The sequence below is a fragment of the Hylaeus volcanicus genome, chromosome 3 (assembly GCF_026283585.1).
Source record: "Hylaeus volcanicus isolate JK05 chromosome 3, UHH_iyHylVolc1.0_haploid, whole genome shotgun sequence".
Classification (NCBI taxonomy): Eukaryota; Metazoa; Arthropoda; class Insecta; order Hymenoptera; family Colletidae; genus Hylaeus; species Hylaeus volcanicus.
Genome location: NC_071978.1, coordinates 13,547,641 through 13,574,767, shown reverse-complemented (window position 1 = coordinate 13,574,767; position 27,127 = coordinate 13,547,641). Strand labels below are relative to the sequence as shown.

At 39.5% G+C, this 27,127-nt stretch overlaps 2 protein-coding genes across 5 annotated transcripts in view; one reads left to right on the top strand and one right to left on the bottom strand.

Annotated features, from left to right (window-relative positions):
- The window catches only part of LOC128873916 (fasciclin-1), a 452,986-nt gene that overhangs the window by 65,716 nt on the left and 360,143 nt on the right, over positions 1–27,127 (bottom strand). For all 4 annotated transcript variants that reach the window (XM_054117922.1, XM_054117924.1, XM_054117923.1 and 1 more), the window contains exon 7: positions 25,543–25,703. In XM_054117922.1, the coding sequence (XP_053973897.1) occupies positions 25,543–25,703 (161 nt within the window). The remainder of the gene's footprint in view (positions 1–25,542; positions 25,704–27,127) is intronic.
- The window catches only part of LOC128873917 (origin recognition complex subunit 3), a 112,036-nt gene that overhangs the window by 30,985 nt on the left and 53,924 nt on the right, over positions 1–27,127 (top strand). The gene's annotated exons all lie outside the window — the stretch shown is intronic.

Sequence of the window (27,127 nt, the reverse complement as noted above, 5' to 3'; positions counted from 1 at the left end):
CGTTTCTCGATCGTCATGTCAGTCGCCTGTCGTTTACGTTCGTGGGAACGAAAACGAACGAGGACCCCCTGCGAAAGAATTTCCAGAGAATTCGAAGAGAGTTTTCTCCGCGATCGCAGCGTCGATCGATCCGCGACGTCCTGTCACGATCGTGATCCAAGACGGGTCTTTCCAAGAATCGATCACCGTACGAAAGGGGCTACGGATGATGAATTGAGCTGTGTTGTATTTCAGGTTGAACTAGGGCCGGTTTAAGTAATCGATTCGGTGATTTCGAATTTGTTTAGAAAGTACGGAGCATCGAAGTTTGAGGTTTTTGGGACACCAGAGTTGGACGTATGAATTTTTATTTCAGGGAAGGCTAATTGTACGGGGTTCTTCCCTTTTTTTTTTGTTTTCCTTCCAAATACCTAAAAAAAAGATCAATCTTTTGGAAGGTACTTTTTTTGAAGCATTAATTAACTTGGAAACATGAGAATTATAAATAAATTCTTACTGTGCAAAGTAAGAGTCTGTAGCTACAAACTTGATGTTTTGAAGCTTCCTTTAGAAAATAAAAGTTATCTATCTCGAAAAAAAATTAAATAAAGAACCCCATACCATTATCAGTTTCGAAGATAAAAATTTATTCGTCCCGTTTATTGCCCCGTTTTTGCCTCAACTCATGAACTTCAACGTGCTGTACTTTCCAAACAAAATCTAAACCAACAAAGTGATGACTTAGGGGGGGGGGGGGGCCTCTAATTCCACGTGGACCGCAACATACTCAAATTTCATCGGGATCCGTGCACCCCACGCACGTGTAACGATCCAGAGGCCAAAAACGGTGGCCCTCGACGACGGAACCTTCGGAGAACACAGAGTTAGACTACGGATTAAACGTACGTTTATGGTAATATAAGTATCTTATCGTAGTCTATTTAGCGATAGATTAGGCGTGATGAGAGATGATTCAAAAAAGGGGGATGAATGGCAACAGCGTTCATGATCGAATGCACTGATTCATGTCTCATGAGATATCGTGGCTATGCCGTTTGTTTGTTTTTTCTTCTTCTCTTTTTTCTTTGTGAATGTCACGACGGCTATATGCTTTCTCTATTCATGACTGACGTGTCGACGAAGGTTGAACCGCGATTCGTCGACCAGCATCGTGTACCGGTGCTCTCGTCCTTGACAACATGCGACATTCAAGGGAGCTAACAGTCAGAGGCTAGATGTGCAACGTGCAGTGCGTACTTTCGCTAGACACTGGCGGTTTACAAGGAAGATTTTCATACCGTGGCCGATCCATTTTGGTACGTTCGCTTGGCTCTCTAAATCGAAGCTCTTCGAGTTTCTATTTCTTATTTTTTGGGTTTTGCACGTTGAGAGAAAAATTGTAATTTTCTCTGCTTTATTCCCGTTTACTCCACGTGTCTGACCAGGCAGTGTCATGTTCCAGATCGATCCAGCCAGACAAGTAGAGGGGATATACATCTAGTCGGACAAGTAGAATAGGGCTCGTATATAGTCAGGCAAGTGGAAGAAGTTACGATTAGTCAGACGAATGAATTAGAGATCCGAGCAGTCTGGTATCGACTAAGAGATTATTCGAAGGGTCAATTACTGCTGCTACGATACGTGATTACAGTACAATTGTCTAATCGGATAGATTAAAGGTTTATTGTAAAAAAAGAAATTGTGTTCCGCTGTAGAATGTTGTACTCTAGATAAAAAGTTTTCAAAATCGCGCACGAGTCCGGGTGTTGCATCGATAAAAGGCACATGTACAAAGCGTGCGAGTAAAAATGAGAATATTATCGTGTGAGAGAAGTCTCTTTCAGCGAAGCAGGAAGATCGAGAATCGTTTGTATTTAGGATCGTTCGTGATACGTCATCGTCGTAAATCTTCCTTGCAAGAAATGACGGTGCATTCCTCAGGCAATAGCTAAGAATTCATTCGAGCGCTGTTTCCAAATCACCAAAAAAAAAATGTACATGTTGGAAAAAAATAGTCGGATTGTCAACATTCTCATCATCGCTATCTAGCACAATCGTTCTAAGCTAGAAATCAATCGAAAAAGCGGTGTTTTCGAAAGTTTCCAAGTAGCCGGTTCGAAAATCGATTTCCTTTCCCGCGGGGAAGTTCTAATTCGTCGAGAAAGGTTTTTTGGAGAATTGTAACGAAGGCTTCGCCGGTCTACTCTATGGTACTAACGTCTAGCAGGACATTCTCACGTTTGTAAATCATTCTTGGCTCCGTCGTAACTTCATGCTGTCCTCTTTAAGTATTATTTTATCGAGAGGATGTATTTGGAGGTCGTGGTGATTTATTGTTTGTTAGGTTCCATTTTACACTGTTGCGATGCATAGAATAAGGTCTCGTGTTTTTTCTTATTCTTTTCTAACGAACAAAAGAGAAACATTGAATTGTATACTCTTTAATAGTTTTCAAGAGATTGGATTTTTTTTAATAATTAAAAAATACTTTACACTGTAATTATTCACTAAAATATATTTTTAAAATATACAAAAGACTGATTCAAAGGATAATGTATGTGACTGATACATATTCCTAATTCATAAATATACTATAAATACACGATATCTTAATCGAGTACCAGTTTTACCATAACTCACGTCGACGAGGCCCCCAAAAAAGTGTGGCATTTAATTTAAAAAGACCGTACAATTAGCCAAACAATAGACATAAAACAAATAGTAGAAAAACGCAGAAATCAAGAGTATTAAATACCGTTCAATTTTATCTCACCGGTTCCCCTTTGGATCTCTAAAAATGTCCACCATGCCTCAATTACGCCTGCGCTCTTTCCTCGAAGCGTTTCCTTCTGAAAGCTTCCAGCGTTTCATTGATCTCATCCAGTGCTTATTAAATAAATATTCCACTAAAAAGCTGACAAAATGTAGCCGTGGGGGGTGGGGAGAGCTGAACAGTTCATTTGTAAAATTTGCCCAATAAATTGCTTTGGCTCGCGACGAACGTACCGATACGCCTTGCCCGGGCGCGTGGGGGGTGAAAAAGGATCAAGAGGAAAGGAATACGCGAGCACGGGGTCCAGCAGGATTGGCAAAGGAACTTTTTTCGGTATATCGAGAAAGCGACTAACCGCCGCAGAATGAACGGCTGCATCGAAATGAGATTTTTTCCCCGGGGCTTTTAAACCAGCCTTTTCCGCGGCGAGCAATAAGGCTTGCCGCTTCATCATGTCGAAAATGCTCCTCTATCTTCTCTCACGCACAATTTTTCTCTGTCCCCCTCCCCCTTGTTCCGTTCTTTTGCTTTTCATTCGAGTGTGCAGGCTCTTTGTTTAGTCTAGCTTCATTCGATATACGCTCGGCCATTTTTATGAGATTCCTTTAGATGCGATTCAATCGCATTTACGCTCAACGGAGCTCTGTATTGCGACGATGTCAGCCGAGTATGAGTATTTGTGGTAGTTTTATTAGGTTCCCATTAAGCATACTCGCGTTGGTTATTCGGAGTTCGCTCGATGTACGCTCGGGAATTTTTATGGCATTTCTGCGAGGATAATTCTATCCTTTGTGCTCAGTGGAGCTCTGTGTCGGTAGGAAGTCACTCGAATACGAGCATTTAGAATAGTTCTTTATGGTAATTATGTCTGCAGTTTATATAGATTTAAATTGGTTGGTTCGTATTGGTGTAGGTACTATTTAAAATGTTCTTTTATAGCACTGGATATAGAATATGGATTGCTTGTAGATATCGATGTCGGTGACTTCTGGGGTTCTAGATTATTTATCGTTGCTTTTCTTTGTTTCTTGACGCCATTAGTTAGATCTGGATAGTTTTTGTATTAGATATAGTCAGTGTAATAAGTAGACTGCGGATATTTATGCATTTATAAGAAATTTGAATGTGCAAGAAACTACAATTTGCATTTTTGCAATTGATGTTATAATATTTGGAGAATAAAATAAATTACTAATTAGGTTCAGTTTTTATAGGCACGTTCGCAAAAATTTTATTTTGCATACAGATCCGCAGTCTAGTAATAAGTATTCGTACAGGAACCAATTCAAAATAAAACTTCATATATTTAATTTATTAATAAATTTTCAGGAAAGAAGCAATTAACCAGCATTCCTACATATTTTTAGAGTAGAATTTTCGTAAATTAAGGTTTATTATTTTTAGTGTTAACCTCTTATTTCTTTTCTTATTGATTTTATTTTAAATCGGTTGCTGTACGAATACTTCTTACACTGACGGAGTTGCGATCGTTAATTGCAACGGAGGACCTCGTTCGAGCAGCGAAATATTTATGCGAATAATGGATGCGGTCGTGCCCGAACACGGACTGTTCGTTTCGGAATTAATTTCCATTGCTACAGGACAACTTTCAAATGAAGCGTCCGCTGTTTCGTAAATTGCTGCCATTTATACTCTTTCGTCGTTCTATGTAAAGGGGATGCGCAACTTTATTGGTAAAAAATGGGGTTTTCCTTAGACGAGGCAATTAAATGATAAAAATAGATTGGTTCCATCGAACTGTAAAATTAATCTCGTGTAATTAAAGAAAAATGGAGGAAACCGTTTCAGGATACTTTTGAAAGGAAAGGAATTTAAGTCTCGTAATGAAAAAATAATTTGCATGATAGCGAGGCAGAGAGAGAACTCAAATATTCGATAGTCAAAGTATGCAACAGATATGATATAGAATTCATTTGAACATGGAGGATTCGTGTAACTGAAACTGTGCATTGTTTCGAATATTGCGTCTTTCTTGCCTCGAACGAAATGAAAAATATAAGAAACGCGCATGTTTCGCAAATATTCCGCTGGTTAGGTAATAGTTGGTAGGTTTTGTTAATTAAAAAAAATCGAAACAAATGGAATGAAAATATTCGATAGAACGATATGTTTGTTACACACAAATAGAATGGATATACCGAGGAGAACGAAAAACGCGAAATGGAAACGGTAAAGTAATCGATTGTTTCTTTCACGTTTGAGATACTACGTAAACAATTGAAAAAAAAATCAAACAAATACAACGCGCTAAATGATTATTAAATACGTGAAACGACATGTGGAAAACACGTGAAATTTTTCGTTTCACAAATGAATAATAAATTCTAGATATAAAGGAGTATATTGAATTTACTTTTCCAGTTAACTATTACTAATTTATCAATTTTTCAATAGCGAGCACTTCGTTTCGAAACAAACGTTTTCAATTGTTAGCGAGCAATTACTGCTTCAAACGAACAAAAAATGATTTTTCTCACAGTCACATGTTCGGCTAATCAATATTTCAATAATTGGCATTTTAGTGTTTCCCTGTTTCCATTGGTTGTTTCCTAGAAAATACACAACAACCAATTATTTCTTTTCTGGTGATACAGGAAAAAATTAACTAACAAACGAAACATTTTTCCCAAAAAATTAAATAACATAGGAATTTCATTACTCTTAATAATTCCAGGAGAGCAATTTTGCCATAAATAACTCTCTGATTCTATGCATCATAACAGTAAAAATATTCCGACGACACTCCAAAAGCGTCGCGATATAAACGGAAATTCGTCATTTTATCATCGAATTCATTTGACAAGTGTTTTATTCGTACGGGTGCATCGGTATGCAAAACAATTCCGCGTCAGTCACGTACATGGACGTTGGCGATATTGAAAAATTCCGTGGAAATATCGCGTGGCCGAGTTGCAGGCCAGGCATACACACGCAAACACACATATTCTCTCCAGCTCCGCGAATCCCAGGCCACGTGAGATTTTCACGAAAAGAAATATCGCCGCATTTACACGTGATGAAGCACGGTATTCTTTGGAGGAGCAGCGGCGCGAAATTTACGAGTCTTGTTTGTAGAGCGTTGTCTCCACTGGAGAACATTCGTACAAGATTTCTTCCTACGACTCGAACCGGGACACCTTATATTTCATTTCAACTATCGTCGTCTTTTCGCGAGCACGATTTTCCTGTTTATCAAAAATCGACAGGACTTCGAACCTCGACAGCTATTTTTCAGTCGCGGAAGAATAAAGTGTCTTCAAACTACTCTCTGAACGTTAAAGATCTTTTCTTTGCTTGAAAGAGACCATTAGAATTTTGAAAATTAATTTAATAAATTTCGACTCGAAGAAGATTAAGGGAAGGAGCTTCTTTTCTTAATTTAATTTTTCAATTTTAGGGAAATCTGTAAATTTGAAGCTGGGGGGTTTCAACCCCCCCCCCCCCCCCAAATAAAAGCGAATGCTAAGTTAGTTTAATGGAGAAAATAATTAAAAGTCCACTGACAGACATATACGACTAGAAAAATATAAATTAGAGCTCCATGTATCACTTCTATGTATTGTACGTATGTATGAGTCTCCGTAGATCACTTTCAACGATTAAATTGATAGTCATCGATAGACTGCAGATGTTCGTGCATTTATGCCAAACGAAAACGTGGGAAAATATATAAAGATGCGCACGAATGCGAAAACGTATAAAATATCAAGAATAAAATACACGTCGCACTGTTTAAAAGGCTTTCACTTTCATTGACATCTCAATTTTTTACCTGATTCTATACAAATATTTGCATTAACATCCGCAGTGATCGCTAATAATTTGTAAACTTCGAATTGAACGCGCAGATCCTTGCTTCCGTTAGCGATGTATCAATCTTAAATTGGTGTTCCTAGGTCGCCAAAAAAACATCAATCGTGTGCATGTATTGTTATCACAGATCAGCAAGCATGCATCGAAACGTGTAGATAACGTAGTCGTGTGGAAATTCTTTGTGAAAATTCTCGAATGAATCGTTGACGATTGCACTCTCGCTGTTGAATCTTATTTAAGGAGACTTGAATATCTCGATAACGCGTCTTCTTTTATCTTCGGAGAGTTACGTAGATATTGAAATATGTACTTTGGAGGGTCGTTTTCCAAGGAGAGAATTTTTCTTTTAATTTTTTCGAAGACTCGAAATTTTGGAAAATTAGAAGTTACGTTGCCGAGTGATTTTACTTTGGTTGTATATGAATAAACATTGTCACTAGAAAATTGAATCGAAATTAAGGTTGTTCTTGAGGAAAACAACCCTTGTGAAGGTGGATTCACGGTAGTCGTCGCTGTTCGAGGAAATACAATCCTTAAAGAGGATCGCTAGGTGGAATGATGATCTTGAACATTATTTTGTACATGGACCATATGGACACGACGTACTTAAATATTTTACCATCATTCATGAATGTTTAAATACTTTCAACCTCGTTTCACCTACCCTGCATTTTTATCAACATTACTTTCTCATACCCTACTACTATTCATCTACACCAGGATGAACACTACACATCTTACGTACAGGGTTTTAATTAACACGTGGTCATATTATCGAGAATCAAGTCTTCACACCATCACGAATCGAAAAGTACATACAGTGGGTGTAAAAAGTATTCGTACACCGATCAATTTCCAAAAAAACTATGTAAAATTGTAATTTATTAACTTATTTTTTATAAACAATGACATTCTACATATTTTCGGAAATATCTAGAATAGATAGATTATAAAAAAAATAGCTATTTATGTAAGTTGCGAAATTAACAAGAAAAAAACGATTAATCGATAGAAGCAATAAGTACTCGCACAACTGTTTAATTTTTAAAACTTCATTAAAAAAAGAAGAAATTTACATTAATTTACAAGTATATAATACTTCCTTTGTGGGATTTCCTTTTGATTTTATAATTATTGTAACTTTTCTAAGAATTAAATTAAGTAAATTATTAGTTATTCGAAGTGGGATCTTTTTCCATATCACTATTAGAACCTTCTTTAAAAGTACTTTCCTGGAAATTTGATGTTTTCTAATTCGTACGTAGCAATAAACTAATGTGTTTACGTTACAAACTCTGCTGTAAATGGTTCGTCATAAGAATCGTACAAATACTTATTGCTTCTATACTTTTACCCACTTTTCGCATTTTTTTGTCAATTTCACAAATTATATTAACTAGTAAATGTTGTTTGGACTATATCTCTCTTAGAGACGTCCGAGAATATGTAAAATATCATTGATTATAAAAAAAAGATGTTAAGAAACTACAATTGTCCTCAAATTTTGGGGGGAAATTGATCGATGTACGAATTCATTCTACACCCACTGTATACATATACACAATAACCTCAAACATTTAAATCGAACTCCAAGAATTCCATTCTTAAAATTCCAAATCAACATTTACCTCTTGACAAACGAATACCGTGAAGTCACCGTCAAACCGCCTATGTAGGGGATGCAATCGCTGCAACCCCCATCCATACCTATGCACGAAGGATTCAAATACACTGATCATGCACGACTAACTATGAGCAGGAGTGGAACGAAAAGAAAACACTGTGCGGAACATACTCGGACGGTAAAGGGTCGCAGCCAGAGCGTTGGTGCATCTGGGGGGGGGGGGGGGGCAGGTGGGGTGTTGCAAGCCGCGTCCGCGGTTTTCCACGTCGGGCACCTGCCGTGCGACGAATTACTGCCGGCGAATAATAAACGACCGCGGGAAGCCGCGAGCAATTTTCGCGAACGACAAGTTCTTCAACTTCGTAGACACGTTCGTCGGTTAAAACGAGAGGAACGAGTTTCGAGGGTAGTTGGAAGCGCGCGCGGTCAATGCGTGGCCCCGACGCGACTCGAATTGCTCCGATGCTCGCTTGGAACTACTGTCACCAGAGAATTTTCAGCGCGTGGCGGATTTGCCCGTAATACGAGTTCATTCTGGGGTTTGGGATTGGCCGCGACACTTTTCTGAAAAGGGAATCGACGGAGGAACGGGACGAAATGGGGTGTTACGTGGGAGGGAGTGATGGAGTGTGGGTTTTCACTGTTGGAAAGTTGAGAAGGTACCGGGCGAATCTAGATTCTGGGAGAAGAAGGAATCGACAGAGGAATGTTGGAAGGGTTGACTAGGTTTACTGTTGGAGAGCTGAGGAGACGATCAGCTCTGTGAAATGGGGTGTCTTGTAGTGGAAAGTGGTTGAAACTTAGGGTTTTTACTGTTTGGTATCTCAGAAGACTCATTTTGTATTGGGTGACTCTAGATTTCAAAAGAAGAGGGAATTGACAGAAGAACATCGTATGGTTTGACTAGGTTTTCTGTTGGAGAGCTGAGGGGACGATCAGCTTTGTGAAACGGAGTGTCTTGTAGTAGGAAGTGTTTGGGACTCTAGAATTTTACTGTTTGGGAACCTGAAAAGACTTTCTGTATTTGGTGATCTTATATTTTAAAGAAAGAGTGACAACGGAATGTTGGAAGGTTTGACTAGGAAAGCTTTATTAACGGAGAGCTGAAATGATCAGATCTCTGGAATGGGGTGTCATGTACTGTTAGAAAGTTGGGAAACCTTATTCCGTATTGGACGTCTCCAGATTCTAAACGAAAAAGCAATCGACAGAGGACATATTCGGACAATATTCCCCAATCAAGAATGAGATTTCATTTCGCGGCAAGGGCAATAGCCCACAGACCTCACTCTCGCTCAACGAAGCATCCACTCATTAGCATCCAATAATCAAACAACATTGCCCAACCGAGAAGGAAGGTCCAAGAAACGAACAGTACCAAACAAACTTCATCCACCTCATCGGAGTCTCACTCTCACCCCTCCCCCCTTGGTCCCACAAGTATCCATCTTATTTTTCCTTCAAACCACGATCCTCAAGTTCCAACCAAGCATCGCCAGGGCAAAGAAGGTAGGTCCCTTCCATCCCAATACAAAAATCGAGGAAACCTTCGATCGCGAACTCTAGTCGATTCACGACGAGGAAATCGAGCGGTACGCGTGGAAATCGCATCGGCGTCGACGACGCGGAAAAAAGGGCGCGCGTAAAAAAGCGCGAATCCGACGGGCGTGGCAAGCAAAAAAGAACGACACCGTGTATTGTGTCGGGACGAGGCCGGCGGCGGGTGCGAGCGTGAAGGTGTGAAAGGGAGGCAATGATCCGCGGAAAAAACGCTAGGCTATGAAATGCAAAATCAGCGCATCGGCGTTGGGGCTTCGTGATTTTCTTTTTTCTTTTTTTTTGGGGGTGTCGGGGATGGCTGAGCGTTCTGGGTAATCGATACGGTGTCATTTTGTCCTTTGCTGTGCTTGTTCTCAACGGAGGAGCTGAAACGTGGAAGTGAAAGGGTCGCAGGCACACACCGAAAGCGGTTTCGACAGGCCAGCTGTTCTCGCGACTGCGTGTTCCTGTGTATACGTGTCTGTGACGTGCTTTTGTCCACTTGTGGCGCTTTCTGCTAAAAGCGTTTTGCTTTTTTTTCTTTTTATCGTAGGACACAGAGAAACGGTTCCCTGACCTGGTGATCTGTTTATCATACCGTGGTGATCGTAGCAGGCCTGATACAAAGGGTTTTGCGTCATTTGCGGAGAAAATTTTACTTAACCCTTTGCGGTCGAGAGGTGACTCTCAGTCACATCTTAACGTGATGCAGTAACTCGAGAGGTGATTCTCGGTCACTACCAGGTTTGACGCAGTGGATCAACCAGCAATAATATTTGTGTAAGTTTAATTTCATTAGAACTCTAAGTGTCAATAAAATAATTGTCGAAGAGGTAAGGGTGATCGGATTTTCAAATCTCAAATTAGAAATTTCATCTTCGAAGTCAACCTAAGCTTAGCATTTCTGGCAATAGAATGCTAAGAAAGCATCTCGAGTTGCTGGTAGATACTAGTAAAAAAGGCCTCGAGTGCAAAGGGTTAATTCTTGGTTAACTTTGAGAATATTTTAGGTATGTCTTAAAATACATTCGGTAATATTTTCAATTAATTTCACACAGAAATGGTTGAGATATCAGCTTTTCCCTGTGACAAGTTTTCGTGAGAGACTGCTATCAGTGAGAATTCTGGGAATCGCAATTGTTATTAACATGTTTTCTGAAAAGATATCGTAATGATATCGTTTTTAGCTCATATTCAAGGCATTTAAATAAAACAATCCTAAATATCTAGAGCTTCTTACAGCAATAGGGGAGTTTATTAGACAACACTGGAATTTGGTAATAAAAAAAGAATTCCTTTATGTTAGCACATATTTGTATTCGTTTTCCGAACATACTCAACACAATTCCCATTATCTGTTTCAAAGAACTATTTCTCCGTCTCCAACAGTCGAACACGTGCTTCGATTCTGGTATCAAGTGTTCATTCAAGTTCACGCGAGTTGACGCAAAGGACGCGTAACACCGATGTGAGCGATGTACTGTTGGCGCGCGAGAAGAGCGCCATAGACTCCGCCTGTGAGAAGTACGCAACAGCGATCATGTTAGAAACATCGTGGTTCCCTTGCTTCGTGTCGTCGAAAAATATTTTGCTGATTGTAACGAGTAGTTCAAACTTGTATTATATTTGTAAACGATTATTATACACGATTATTATCTTGACGTAAAGAGCAAACGAACCTAAAAATTCAGTTTCTTTTCGCGAAAGGGACCGTTAAAATTTGAAAGCACTTGACGTAGAAATACTATGTTCGCTAAGAATACTTATCGCAATCGGTACAAATAAATAAAATAGCCTCCTCCCAGTGGGCGGGGCAAATAGCAATCTCCTCGCGCGTCGACTTTACAAGCGGGTGCACTAAATGGGCTAGATCGAGGATGAGCGAAAGAAATGTTGCGAGAAGGAAGCACATGAAAGAGAAACATGGCATGAAGAGAGGCAGACAGAATGAAGTAGTGTCATGAAATAGAGAGAAGAGAAAGGAAGTTGCTTCGACAAGACGTCTGCGAATGATACATGTAGAGAGAGATACATATATAGTGGTGTGAATGAATGAAAAAAAAAAGATATCTATATATTCGTAGATGTACAATGTATATGTATATATCGAGAGAGTGCGAGATAGAGATAGAAGAAAATGAAAGAAGAAAAACTAGAGAAAAAGCTGGCGGCGAATTACCTTGAAGGACTGCACAGAGAAACCAGAAACCAGGGTTGGTCCGTAACATAAGAAGCGAACAGAAAACAGAAAAAAGGTAAACTTGTAATTAGGTTGTTCGCTGTAAGAGACATTGCAGTGATATGAGAACAGTAGTTCTGTTCGTTCCTCGTGGACGACGAGGCTGAACTGGACGGCCCGATGCTTTTCATCGCTTTCCGATTCCGCGTCTTTCTGGCGTTCGCCTGTTCCAGCCAGAGGTGTGTGTACCACGCTTTATTCGAACGACGAATGAAAACAACATACGCAACGAATAATAACAAAATACTTCAGTCTACAACACAAATGTTAATTCTCGTTTAAATAGTAACAAACGAACAGTTCGTCTTAAATAAATATTCATTCGTCGCTCGACATTTTTCTGGATGTAAATGCCCTCCATCTCTGGTCCCAACGTTGACAAAATTCCGTCTCTTATTTTGAACGCATCACGGGCTTCTGGAGCACGCGAACGTCAGGGAAACGCTGTGTAGACTCAAGCAGTTGCGAGTAACTTGTTCTGCGTGGTGCAAAGAGAAGGGCGGAGGGTGGAAAGTCTCTTCGTGTTTCTTTCCGTCGTACGACGGGTCCAGTGTGTACTACGGGGTGCTGTAAAAATTCTTGCTATATCAAGAGGCAGAGAGAAATCATTTGCCTCGTCGATAAAACGCCTTGAACGTCCGCCATAAATTTATATCACCACTGTGAATCGATCAGTGATTCGCTGACGCGTGGAAATAATTTCTCCCGTGGCATTTTTCCTCGAAAATATCACCTTCGATTCCTTTGCGAGATTAGGAATGGTTTCGGTGGTGTTTGCGAGTTTGTTTGGGGAACGTGGGATCGAGGGGCAGTACAGGTGTAATACGAATTATTGTAAGCCAGGTGGCGGAAGTCGAGCGTCGATCGCAGGTAATTCTGATCTTGTATCGCATTATAGCTCGCAGAGAAATTTTGTTTATCTCTAAGAGTACGTACAACAATATTTATTCTGCTATGCAGTCTCGTTAGATCATTATTTTAGAATATTTGCTATATAAATTCAGTTCGTTCCTACAACTGAGAATCATCTGGAAAAAGGAATCAGTGAAACCAGTTATGATTCGTTCTGATCGGTGTATTTCCTTTTCGTATCACGTTTTGTCTGTCGGCTGTAAAACTCGTCGCGGATTCGTGACAAAATGTTCAACCGTACGTTCGTTCGTCGCATGACGATTTGACAATTAATTATCGCCTGTGATTTTGCAAGTGTCAACGTGTCGGTCATGTCCACCCAGTGAACACGACGTAGCGATGCGTCTGACGTGTCAATGGCACGGATGTACATGCCACAAACAAATGCAGGCGCACGTGTGTGCGTACTTACACGTGAATAAACTTCTCGTTATCGTTCAGCCCATTCGATTTGTCGGTATTCGTGATAAAGTTGTGCTAATATCGTCCAGATTGGCTCCAAAATGTTTTAGTTAAATTAATTACTGCATCTTTAGCGTCTTCGCTGATTTACAAAAGGTTTCTTTTTTATTTAATTTCATTTAATAATGCTCAAGACTGAATTTACCGTAAGTGGGCTATATTCAATCGATTTGTCGCAGTTCGACAGGATTGTCGATTATTCGACGGTATGAAGCGAGACAATTGGAACCAATTAGAAGAGTGAGTGTGTAATCCCATGAAAAAATTCGGTGCTTTATTACTTTTATAAAAAAAAATGGAATACATTTCAATTTTAAACGGAAGGCCAGGTTTGAAATTGAAATTTCGGTATCAGTGTGCGTGTTATACAAACAATCCAGGGTTGAAAGGTATAAACTATATTTATATTTAAACTGATACTCGTTCGAAATTAATGTTGCCTTTATTGGATGTATACCGAACAAGAAATTTATTATCGAACTTTTGCATGCAATTAAACGAGAACGGCAGTATGCGTTCCAGTAAATTACTGTTTCAAAACTTCACTGAATGAAAGACTAGTTTCGTGAGTGCAATAAAATTCGTGTGAATTTATCGACGGTAAATATCTGACATAAAATTATTTAATGCAAATATTGTTTATAATTTTAGCCTCCTTCATACATTACATTTGATGCAATCATAACTTTAAATTTAGTATTAATTTTAAGAAGTTTATAAATTAATTATAATTATAATTTCATTTTAAAAATAATTTAATTTTAAGTTTATAATTCAATTTTAAAAATTTAATTTTAATTTTTTTAAAGATTTGCATTGTCCCTCGTGAAAGTAGAAGTTTATAAAATGTATCAGAAATCCTATAGGAAATCAGAAAAGCGTCGAAACGTCACTTTTTCAATTTTTAACAGCCATAAAGAGTCACAGAATTTCATTTGTACGATTCGTTAAGGTTTCCCCTATTTTGCCCTAATTTATCATCCCCTCGAGAAGAATTTCGCGTGATTCGTTACGACCCTTCCTTGTTTAAGGGCGAAATTACATTTCGAGCACGTTCGCGGTCCGCAGTCGAATCGTTATTATTCAGGAAGTAAAAGTCGTTATTCGAGTAATCGGTGAGCAGCGTCAGGTGTGCGTTCCAGTTTCTTCCTAATCACAGACGGTTCAACGGATCGCACGTTATCAGTGCACCGTGGATTGCAAATTCATGTACGCGAAACGTCGAAGACAGAGCACCCTCGTACGAATCAAATTTCTCTTCGCACCATTAAGGAATCCGAAACTTTGAAAGTAATCGACCAAGTTTCCCCACGATCCAACTTTGAATCTTGAAGTCTTGTAATTTCCCTTGCAGGGTTTAGGATTTATCGATCGGACTTTAATGAATTTTTATTTATTCGCTTTCATTTGTCGGATGAAATTATTTTTGCGTGTGGACAATTTTCCTGTGAGAAGTTTATATCTTCAGTTTATATCTAAACTGGAACTGGTTTACCACTTTTCGGAATGATTAATAATTGACTCCTGAAAGTATTTTTCTCTTGGGAATATCGACGTGTAATTGACATACTAGAAGACTATTTTTATTTATACCATTTCAGGAATAGTTGATGACGAATTTAGAGAGGTATTCCTGTTCTATAATCTTTAGTTCCATGTGGCAAAAGTTATTTTCGCTCTGTAGCTGCCAGAGTTAATTAATATCCGATTTCAATAATTGTTGGAATGCGAGTGATCGACACCCGATGTCTAAAGTCTATAAAATTCCAAAACTATTTCCATCTTACACCTGTCAGGAGGGGTATTTAAACGAAAAAATTATAAGCTAAGAGCAATTCTAAAAATGAAACGTTCGTACCCACCAACATTGTTCCCGTTATAGCGAAATCGCAGTCATTTCGCGAAATTGTTTTTACTAGATGGCCGAATGCGCGCGATGCAACCGACAGAAATGAATGAAGGAGCAAGAAAGCCGGGAAAGCGCGGAGGCAACGGAGTCGCGGCATAATGCGCGGTTTATGCGATCCTCCTTTAATTATTTCGGCAGATGGCTCCGCGGGGATAAGGCAACGGTTTAAGCAGGGCTTTAAATGGCAGCGGGGAAATTTAAAAGGCCATCGGACCGCAAGGTCGGCAATTTGCGTTGCCTCTGTCTTTTAATTGAAAGGTCGAAACGCGTTATTGCGTTTTCCGCGGTCCGCCGTTTATATCGGTTCATCTATCTCGCTTCCTGGCGACGTCTCAACTTTTTTGCCGACTAAAAATTCATCTACGGTATAAATCACTCGTGCAATAGTTGCGAAATCGCGAAACTCGTTGAAATGGTCGAGCTTTCAGTGGAACAGTTGGTTGGTAAGGCAGATTACTCTGTCGATAGGACTCGATAATGTAGAACAGTAGGTTGGTAAAACAGAGTACTCTATCATTAGGACTCGATAATGCAGAATACTTAATTAGCAAGTAACAAACCTAACATACGACAATATTCAGCCCTAATTCAACTAATTTTGAAACTAACCACTCAGTCACATCCAACTTTTCAAACTCGAGGTATAACTTCTTTAAAACGCGTTTCTACCATTTGCTCCTTCCTTTGAAAAACCTGTTTGTTTGAATTACACCAGGCTGAGAGAACTCGAGGTGTTGAAATTGGCCCGTGTGGGTTTCGATTAACGTCTCGTTCCGCGCAGTTACAAGCATTAAACTTTTTTTCCTCTTCAAAAACCTGTCCGATCGCGTTGCAACCGGGAAGCTTCGAAGCCGAGCAAGAACTGTCTTCCACCGAAGGAAATTCACGAGGGAAAGCTCGAAGGAACTGCACGAAGAGCGGCAGTCTTTGCACGTTCTGGAATAAGAAACTTTTCATGACCCCGTGAAACTTCGTTCATCGTACTTACGTAAGGCTTTTTTTTTTACCTTCTTCACGTAAAAGGAGAGCTTAAAGATTTTATTTCGACGAGAACCTGTCACTGACTGTCCAAACTGTTCTAACATGGACAACGGAAGTGCACGGAGGGAACGAAATATCTTCTACTCGAAACAAGAACGTCTTCTGTAAAGTATCAGGTTGTTTCGCGAGTCTCTCTATTCGTGTCCAAGTTACTAGCGTTCCAATTTATTTTCAATGGTGTAAAATATTTGCCGAAATTTTCGTAGACGTTGACGACAGCTGACGAAATTAAATAATTATTAAATGCAACAAATAACGTAATTTATCCTCCGCTGTGTTTCCCCGCGATTTCAATGGAGCGTTTTCACATAATTTGTGTCGCGAATTGTTGCAAAATTCCCGTACATTCGATATTTCAAATAATAATTCTCGTGATACGACAAAACGGGACTCATTTGTTACAGAAATTACATTATTTCGTTACAGGATTGGCTCGCAGTATTTTATACATTAAGTAACTAAGTGATATGCAAACGATGCTTGATCATTTGTCTGAATCCTTGCCAGCGATCGATTTTCTGTATAAACATACAAATATTCCAATCAGTGCGCACAGACTTTAAAAAAGGATTCTCCGTATTTGATTTATGGAATTTAAATATTTACACGTATTAATGCTGGTTCCCATCGTTTTATTATTCTTCTCGTGGATTTGGAGGCAAACTTTCGCGCGATGCTTTATTTTTACACCTGACGTTGCTGGTTGTGTAAGGATCACGCGTGACGCGATCGTCGTGGCTCGCTGAATTTTTTAAACGCCGAACTATGCAGGAAAATAGTCTGGACGTGATACGAAAAGGAAATAAACTGCCCTCGGAGTTCGTATCTCATGGGACATGTCTGAAATGGCAGCCTCGACTTTTACGAGCACCTTTATATTACTGCAAAATCATTTGAACTGGAATGTTGAATTGAAGGATGGTGTTAATCGTATTTTGACAAGTTGGATTTGAAATGAAAATAAATAATACAGATTGAAAGCATTAGGCCCTCTTCAGACAGTAAAATGAAATAATTATCAAGACCAACAAAGTCGGTCGCATATTTTCTCAATTTCTAAAACAAAAATGCAACAAATTTCTATCCCCATTGTGTGAGAGGAATTAATATCTTTCTACTTCCCAGGACTTGATACAATAATTAATGATATTAATAATAAATCCAAATGTTTAATTTTATCTGTTATTTTGACATTTTGTCGATATCGAAGATCAAGTTCTTGCAATCAATCCTCTTCGACTCTAGTTCGAACCTGAGATCTCTCAGGGTGTAACGAACTTGCGGCCACTTTTTGCTGACTTCTGTATCATAAATCAGTGGAAATTTCGGTGGCATTGCGAAGCACGGCGCCTGGTCGATCGATAGTTTATCGTTGGCTGTAAATTTTCACCAGCGAGAAATTCATAATGCGACGCTTCAGACGTGACCAACCCCTCGCCCCGAAAGCGGATGAAATCATATTTCTTCCAAATGCTTATGGGACCATTTTACCAGCGTCACAGTTCATTCTGTTCCCTGTTTAATTAATATTTACGCCGCCAAATATCCCTGCGATCGTTGCACTCGACTTCCGTCGAGTAATTAAAATAGATATATAGATATATATATATACAAATACATACGAGGGGTTGGGGCACACAACGTATCAACAGCCCCGCGGGCGAGTATGCACGAATTAGGGAGCTCTTTGGATATACTCGAGTTAGTATACAGGCGGTGAACAATTCTGTAAAATCTAAGTGGAAGCTGCTCAAAAGATAGGATGCTCGCTATGATACGTGTGAAACGATTCTTAAAAGTAGATAATAAGCAAAAACAGGGAGGAAGCTACCCTTCTCGAATTTATTCTCTCGTTTGTTTTCGGGGGATGAACTCGAAAATCTGTGACCATGTGTTCGTATGTATCTATATACAAGTGTACTGTAACGTGTTATTATTTAATATATCGTTATCGCTGCGCACGAAAACACGAAGGGACAACGCCGCGCTCATTATCTCCCTGGCTGTAATTAACGAGGGAAATTTTAACCGTCACGTTCGTCGGGAATTTCTATTTTTCGGAACTCTTTCATTGTTTCAAGTGGATAGAATTACTCACACGGTAAAATCGAGTAAGGGCAACCATTCAGAATATTATTTAAAGTTGTATTAAGTTTGACAAAGAGAAAAAGTATTTTCAAGTTATTTAAATGAAGTCATTGCAGTATGTATTTGGATTTTACTCGGTGATTATAATAAATCTAAGCTTTGTTCAAATGATATTACATCCATTGGGAGCTAATATTAATTTTCAATCGAATTTCCTTCAACCATTTTGGGATCCATAGCTCCGTTATCGAGACACAAGCAATTAAAGTTGACTGACTCGTGGCGCGCGCCATTTAAATCCCGGTCAGCTGATCGAGCGCGCATGCGTCAATGCACTCCAACGCGCGTGAAATCTTCACCTGCTCGTATCACCATAACGAGACTTCGGATTGCAAAATAGAAAAGGACTTTTCGGTTTGATTCAGCACAAAGAATTGCTTCTGAAAGCAGCCCATACGTAACTTCGCGTTATCCGATAACATTTTCTTTTGAAAAGAAGCGAATAGGCGGCGACGATGGTTTCTCTTTCGTGTTTTCGTGCTTTCCGCAACCACTGGCCGATGCATAATCCCGTACGTGCGAAACGTGTGTCTCTCGTTCAAAGATGCAGGAACGAGGAGGCAAGAGAGCACAGTCGTTGAGGAGAGGGGAGGCAGGGTGAAAAGATTTAACAGAGACAGGGTGAATATTGCGAGCAGAGGCGAGAGATCTGCGGTGAGACAGACGAGGCGGTGCAGTGATGGCAGAACACGGGTTTCTGTGCTCCCCTACACACCAAATCGGTACTGTGTCTTAGCTGTCTTTCGTTTCTGTTTTTTTTTTTTCAAGTTTTTCTGCTTGTCTCGTTCTCAGTGTGGATTAGAGTGAACCTGAAAGTAAGTGATTAGTATCGCGCCCTCTGAAACGATCTCCGCATTCTCGAGAACTTCCAATTACTCGTTCGAAGCTCCTGAAGGAACGCACGAACGACTTTCGAGAATGACGATCGTTCCAAGGGGCCGCTGGGCACAAATACACAACACAAAACGGGCCGTGATTGGATCAAAGTATCGAGATGTCGCGTAAAAATCTGAATCTCGATCCTCTCCTTTGATCCAACGTCCGGTCCAAGAGGATCTGGTGCAGACAGTAGGCGAGACGTGCCGAGGATCATTGCTGAAGAACAATCGGTATATCGCATGTGACGACAGCTGTCTCGTGAACATTCCGTTGCTGTCCTGTGTAAAATTTGGTATATATATATAGATATCTGTATATATACACCCAAGCATAAATACGTCTATATATGTCCGCAGATGATGACACGTGTGATAATCACACGTGATAACTCCCCGCGGATGAGATGAGAATCGATACGCGATTTCTGTCAGGGAACGAGCACGAATGAGCAATCGACGACGGAACGACGACAGTCAAACGGTGAGATTGAAGCGTATTTCTTGAGAGGAAACACATTTAGTCAGTTAGTTCAAATTCGTTCATAAATGCTAATCATAGAGTAAACATTGATTAAATTTATAATAATTTATTTATTACGCGTTAAGTGTCCTTTATATCCTCTTCAGGTCATTACAAATCTTGAAAAGAATATACATTAACTAAACTTCTGTTCACGATTTCAAATAATTTCTGAAGAGAGCACTATCGAATAAAAATATATAAACTCTTAATTTTATAGCAACACCGATCTACAAACAAAAGACAAAGTATCGAATTACCACTGCAAAGGATCGACGAGATATCGTGCAAAATTCGCTAGCCATTTGCAGGGTATATCCTGTCTAGATGAAAACATATTTGTTCCTCTCAAGAATCCGTTTCCAATATCGTGGAGGGGATGAATGAACGTATTAATGGACATACCGCGGGCACAATTTATCGCTGGTCGATACTCGATACATCAATCACGGGAATGATTAGAATGAATGTACCGACGAATTCCAGCGGGATTGAGTTCGAAAGGCTTTTCTCGTTCTGCACATTTCCTGTATACCACGAATTATTTCCGACGATCTGTTCAACATGGACACGTTTCTTTTTCGTTGTTTCGCAGACTCAGCTGCTCTTAGTCCTTTGGATACATTCGCTGATGTGGTATTAATATACAGTCTGTCTCACAAGAGCGTGTCGGCTATATCTTTGTAAATATTTATATATTTGTACAAAGTTTAATATGGGTCGAATCTACACTTAAACCACTAATACGTATTTAAGATGTCCAATATCCCCCATTAGCAATTATAGTTTGGAACCTTCTCTGCGTGCTTTCTTCTAATTTGTCAACAATTGTCCTATTAGACATGCTTGGTCTGTCTGTGGAAAAAGAATAATACAAAGAAGTGCGAAATACCTCATAAAAGTGCATATTTGGAGTTGGTTTATCGCAAGAGGCTTCGGGACTTTATGTATCTTCGCTCACAATCTGAATGCACAAACAATGCTGAAATTATATCAAAGGGGACTTCTCACATCCATGAAACGTTGGTTCAATCAAACCAAAGACCAGTGGATATTGCAAGAAGACAACGACCCTAAACATCAAAGTCGAGTCTGTAAAAGATGGAAAGAGGAAAACGCTATTACCATACTATGGTGATAACGATGGTATAATGTATGGTCCATAATGAAGTACAAACTAAGAAGAATGGGTATCATCAAAATAAGAGCAATTGTACACCATATTGGAAAGATATGGAGGCCGTTTGCAGCATCTTACCCCAAAAAATTAATAGAAAGCATGCCGAAACGGTGCCAAGCTATAATTGCTAATGGAGGAGATTGGACACCTTACTAGGTAAATGCGTATTAGTGTGTTAGGTGTAGATTCGACCTATATAACATTCTGTACAAATATATAAACATTCATAGAAATATAGTCGACACGCTCTTATGAGACAGACTGTATTTACGACAGCAAAAGTACAAGGCTCAACGAGTATCTTCTTTCTACTCGAAGTTTAAGCTCCATTAGTTTCATGCAGGATTCATGCCTGCTCCGATGGCAGGGGAATCCATAGATCAAGAAAGCGGAATGGACGTTAGCTCGTCCTCGCTATTAACTCGTTTTTACAACGTGCACGAGGTGCGAGACGAGACTCTAATCCGATTTAGGAAGGAAGTACAAAGGTACACACGACCTGGAGTTCGCTAGCTGAGGGAACCGATGACGAAAGGGAAGAGGGAAACGGATTACCCAGCGAATAAACCGTTAGTGTTAATGAAATTGGCTAACCGCCGAGCCAGCGTACAACCGACGCTCGCATTATCGTGCACCCTTCGTCTGGCGCGACGACGAGCGTCCCCTCCGCGATTAGAATCGGTACGATACACCATTGGACGTCACGGCGCCTGGTGGATAGAATCTTTACGAGCTTACGCTCTTTTCCCCGTTTCCGTTTCGTTTCCCTCGCTTATCTTCGACTTGAAGAGGCCCTGGATGGTCTCAATGTCGCATGGCGGAGCACTTGGGCTCGGGAAGATAAGTAGAAGTCGATTTCAACCGTTTCCGTGAACTTTGGGTCTTTCGAGACAGTTCACTGAGTGAAAAATAAAGCGCTGTTGAATGCCGATCGAGTTGAGACTCGAGGAACAAGGGTATCGGAATTCAGTTCATTTTGATCTGGCTTTGTAGAGATGTGTTTGCTATTCGTTTTGGGGAAGACGGTACTAAGCAGTGAGAGAAATGAACAGCAGCGATGTTTTGAACTCTTGTAGAGAATAAGAGATACGACACCGAGAGATAAGTACTCTGTCGCTAGTACTCGATAATGTAGAACACTTGGTGGGTAAGGTAGAATACTTTGTCGCTAGGGCTTGATAATGTAGAATACTTCGTTGGTACCACAGAGTATTCTGTAGGTAGGAGTCGATAATGCAGAATACTTAAGCCCTTAACCTACGATTTACGTTCGAGAATTTAATATTAATATACAACTTTCGAAATATACAACTATTCAGCTCTAATTCAACTAACTTTGAAACTAATAACCTCTATTCCTATTACAAATATTACCGTCTCCCCTCTAAACCTTTGCCTTTCCCTATGACGCCACCAGTTCGTGTGGTCGCCACGTGCTGGCATCCAGCATTCATAATTTTCCAATCCTTCTCTGTATAATGCTTCCGAGATTCCAATCCCGAATAAAACGCAAAATAAATCGATCGTTTGATCTGAAATGATCAAAGTGGTCCTGTTAACAAGCTTTCGTGCGGCGAATAGCTAGTCAGCGTTAGGCTAACAATGGCGGATGGGCGGTACGGTGTGCGCGCTATGATTTCAGGGCACCAGTCCATCAAATTTCGCGCAATAACGATTACCCCATTCGGTTTGACTGATGTGATTCTCGGGGCCACGTAACATGTGTCAAAATATATGTACACAATCGTCGCAACTGGCAGTGATTACGCGTTCGCGTTGTATTACATCGTATCTATATGACAGTGAGATCCTTTGACGTCGGTGGCATCGTTCCGAGCGGCACGTCACGTTCAGGGCGCTTACACGCGACGGAACAGCGAATGCTAATGTTCCTCTAATGCATCTCGTGGTCTGAATTCGCAATAGGCGTCACTGGGAAAGTGGAGCATCTTGGGATCGAGATATATAAAAACAGCCGCATTGAATAACACGAGTATATCGTATCGAGCGTCACTGATTTGGTTTCTGCGCCATCTTGATAATGTTAATCGCGGTTGAAGGAACAGAGATGCGAATTAACACTTTGGCTGCGGACGAAAATAAGTAGCCGTTCGCTGGGAGCTGCAATTATGATATTTTTTTTAATGAAAGATTTATTACAAATGTTCTAATATGAATATTTTGAAAAACATATATTTGTAGTAACTTTTATTATATGTAATATGATTGCTGAACAACAAGTCTAACCACAACATTAAATACAAAAGAACAGACCAACATGAATGCTCAGATCGTACTGACTGTCTAAATACGACTAAACCGTCTAAAAAAGCAAAGGACGCGCATGTGCGTCATCCGCACATGGCAAGGGCTCAATTGGACGCACATGTGCGTCATCCGCAGCGAAAATGTTAAAGAGTAGAGTGAGAGTGAAATCTGTGCAATAGTTCAAGGGGGTTTGGATCAGTGATGGGCTAAATCGTAATCGCAAATACGAATACGATTGTAATCGAATGTTTTCGAGTTGTGATTATGATTACGATTGTAATCGCATCTTTCCGAGTTGTGATTACGAATACGATTACAATCATAATCGCAAATTTTTCCGCGATTACGATTGTAATCGTATTCTTAGAGGTTTTCAGCCATAGAAATTTTTTACCTCAAAACCGACATCAGATTCGTGTTCTTCACATTAGAAAACTAAGAAAACCATGCTTTCGTCAAAATTAAAAATTTTTTTAAAATTACCCTATCTAGGCTCTGCTCTATGGGCACGAATTTTAATTGATAATTGTTCATTTTTCATTTCGACGAATGTATGGTTTTCAAAGTTTTTTGAAACCACAACTCGGAAAGATGCGATTACAATCGTAATCGTAATCACAACTCGAAAACATTCGATTACAATCGTATTCGTATTTACGATTACGATTTTGCCCATCGCTGGTTTGGATGGCAATGCATATTGCGATGGGACGAGTTTTGTCCAACAGGTTGAGACCCTGAGGTTTGTTTCCCACCAGCTCTTGGAATTGAAAGTCATTGAAAAATAAAGCTTTGCCATTTCATTTCAGAGTTTTCTCTTCGCTATAACAATTTTGAAGTTGACTTGACTGCATCGTATTTCCATAAAATAAGGACTTGAGTAGCCGAAGGAACGTTGCTCCACAAAGAGAGTCCACCTGGCTGAGACAACTCAGTCGAGTGGACTCAACTCAACTCAACTCAACTCAATAAACATCCATGAAAATCCAGAGTAACTCTATTAAAACAACAACTACTCGTCGCGACACTTATGGAACCAAAATCATGCCCTTCGCAATTGTAACCTTCTATCGATTCCAGTGTTGAATTCTCGAAGCTATACAACAGGGAGCGTCACAAGAAGGTGAATTATGCTGTCGGAGAGGCTAAATTATCGATAGATTAAACTTTCAACGTCTGAACGCCGCGAGAAAGCCGCGAGCTATTTTGAACAAAGCCAAATCCATTGTGATCGGGAGCTTCTGAGACGCGAGAAGGGAGGACACGCGAAGAATACCGGGGCGTTTCGACTAGAGGCAGTTTAAAAGCGTTTCATACAGATATCAAAAGGAATCCGTGAAATAACGTTTCCTAACAATGGAGAAACTCGCCGTCCGTTTCTTCGCTCGCAGTCGTCTATTAGGGGTCTGTAGATACAATACCTTAAATAACGTCTTCGTTCCTGGCATTTCGAAGGAGTCGTCGAAGGAAAGCATTGTCTGATACAATCCAGCGAATCGCTGGAAGTATTTATGAATATTGCATTTCCCGAGACTGAAGTGTCTATCTGCAGTCACGTCTTAAACGACACCTGGTATATCTTCAACGAAAATTCAAATTAATCGAGACACCGTGTCGATTGACTGGTGTTTGGAAGAGTCTACACACAAGTAGTTAAATAGGAGTGCTTTTGAAATTAAATCACAGAGAATTTAATTTTGAAAATATTCCTATGTATTTTCCCATCAGTTGTCTGCCTTTTTAAACGAATAGTAAGAAACGTGTCCATTTAACAACGATATTGTTATTACCACAATAGATGTTTCATTTAAACGAAACACCTTTTTACGATCCTAGAAAATCTTCTAAGATCGCCCCAATTCTTTATTTCCAGTTCTCAAATACAATTGTTGAAATTGTGTAACCGTTTCATAAACTCTTCGTGCATCTGATCGGATTAACAATGCAGAGGTTAACCTCGGCGGTAAATTTGGGTGGATTCGATCCGCAAGAGGCTGCCCTTCGAGCTCGTTCCCGCCGATTCCGTTTCGTTCGCGTGGCAAATTCGCAGTGAAATATTTGATGAGTCCAAGTCGACGGGAAACGTAATGCCGCCGATGCGATGAGATGGTCGGATGAATAGAACATGACGTTGCAGTTGTAGGTCGCGTTATTGTCACAGCCATTCAATTTCTCGCGAAATTGATTGGAAATGTCCGCTGCCACGTAAGAAAATGGGAATGGATCGAGCACTGACCTCAAGGAAGTCCTTCACGGTGGTGTCGACGACCATAAGTGGCCGTTGGATCAGATGCACCACCCCGTTGCGCACGGGGATGTTTGCCTTCACTATTTCTGCCAACACAACCCCTGTGGGGTGGCTAGGGTCGCCCACGAGTGTATTGGACTCGACGTATACTGAAAATAAAATTTACAATTACGTAGTTGGTTAGTTGAAAATAATTGTTACAGGGTGGAAAACGGGGAAAATAGTTATCTGGGTGATCATTTCGAACGGTGAACAAGGGATAAATGCATTTTGATTCGCGCTAGATAGATAATAATTAAAATTGGTGTTATAGAAAAAAAATATTTCTTAATCGAATCAGATTTTGTCCATCTGTATTATGTAATGGCTAGACTGTTGAAGTTTATGCACGATAAATATGTAACAGGCATATGCAAAATGTGCATTAAAAATATTCAAAATATGCACGAAAAATATGCAAAATATGCACGAAAAATTTAAATAAAACGTAGTATAATAAGTAATATATTAGCATGTTACAGAATATTCGCTATGTACACATTATAAAATACTTTTTTATTTTGCATATTTTGCATATTTATGTTTAAAAACATATGCAATAATATATTGCATATTTTTAAACATATTTTTAAAAATGTAAAAGAACTTTAGAAAATAATGTAGAATTTTCTACAGTATCAAAAACTATCTAATATTTTAAATAACGAGGGCATTCAAGGACCAATAAGTGTGCCGGAACAATGTTGGTCTAAATTTAAATACGTAATGTATTTTTATATTACTTTAATTTCAAAACAAATTTCTGTCTGGGTCCCATTCTTTTAACTATTTCCTATAAAGATATGCATTCGCATAAACTTCCGCAGTCTAATGACTTTTCAAGCATTTCATACAAGAAACGTGTCGATCATTATTATTTATTTATATCCCCTTTTTCAAAATCGTTCTACCGGTCCTCGCAATTATTCGTTTCGTTGTAATTTAAGGATCGTGAATTTTTGTAAGTGAAAATCTCGATTTTTATCTTCGATTTTTAATTTCATATTTGTTTAAAATGCTTGGAATCGCACTAGTTGTTTTCAATTATGCCAGGGTGCAAAGAACGCTAAGTGCTGTCGTCGAAATTGTTTTACGAAATAAAACAGCGAGATTAAATCTTCGTTAAGCAATTTTCGAGGCTGATTCAACGTCGAGGGAGTGTCGTTGTTTAATTTATATCGCTGACGTGCGCGTTTCGGCTTCATTTGTTTACTGAAGCCTCTGATAAGAAATTACGGAAAAGTCCCTATCAAATGGCGATCGATGACACGATAGCGTACTGCTAATTGCCAATTAGCGAGATTAGTATTGGTACGTAATAGGAGCGTAAAAAGTAAAGTCAGTATGAGTGAAAAATGTTGTTTAATCTATGTCATTGTATCCCTGGATCATTAATTCACGAAATGTATATTTCACAGTAGGTGGACAATTTTAGTTTAATTGGCAATTATGTTTGAAAGATTATTAAGCTATTAGATTGAAGCTTGCCAGGTTTTTATTTGTTTACAGTCGTTTTCGAAAGTGGTTCAATTTT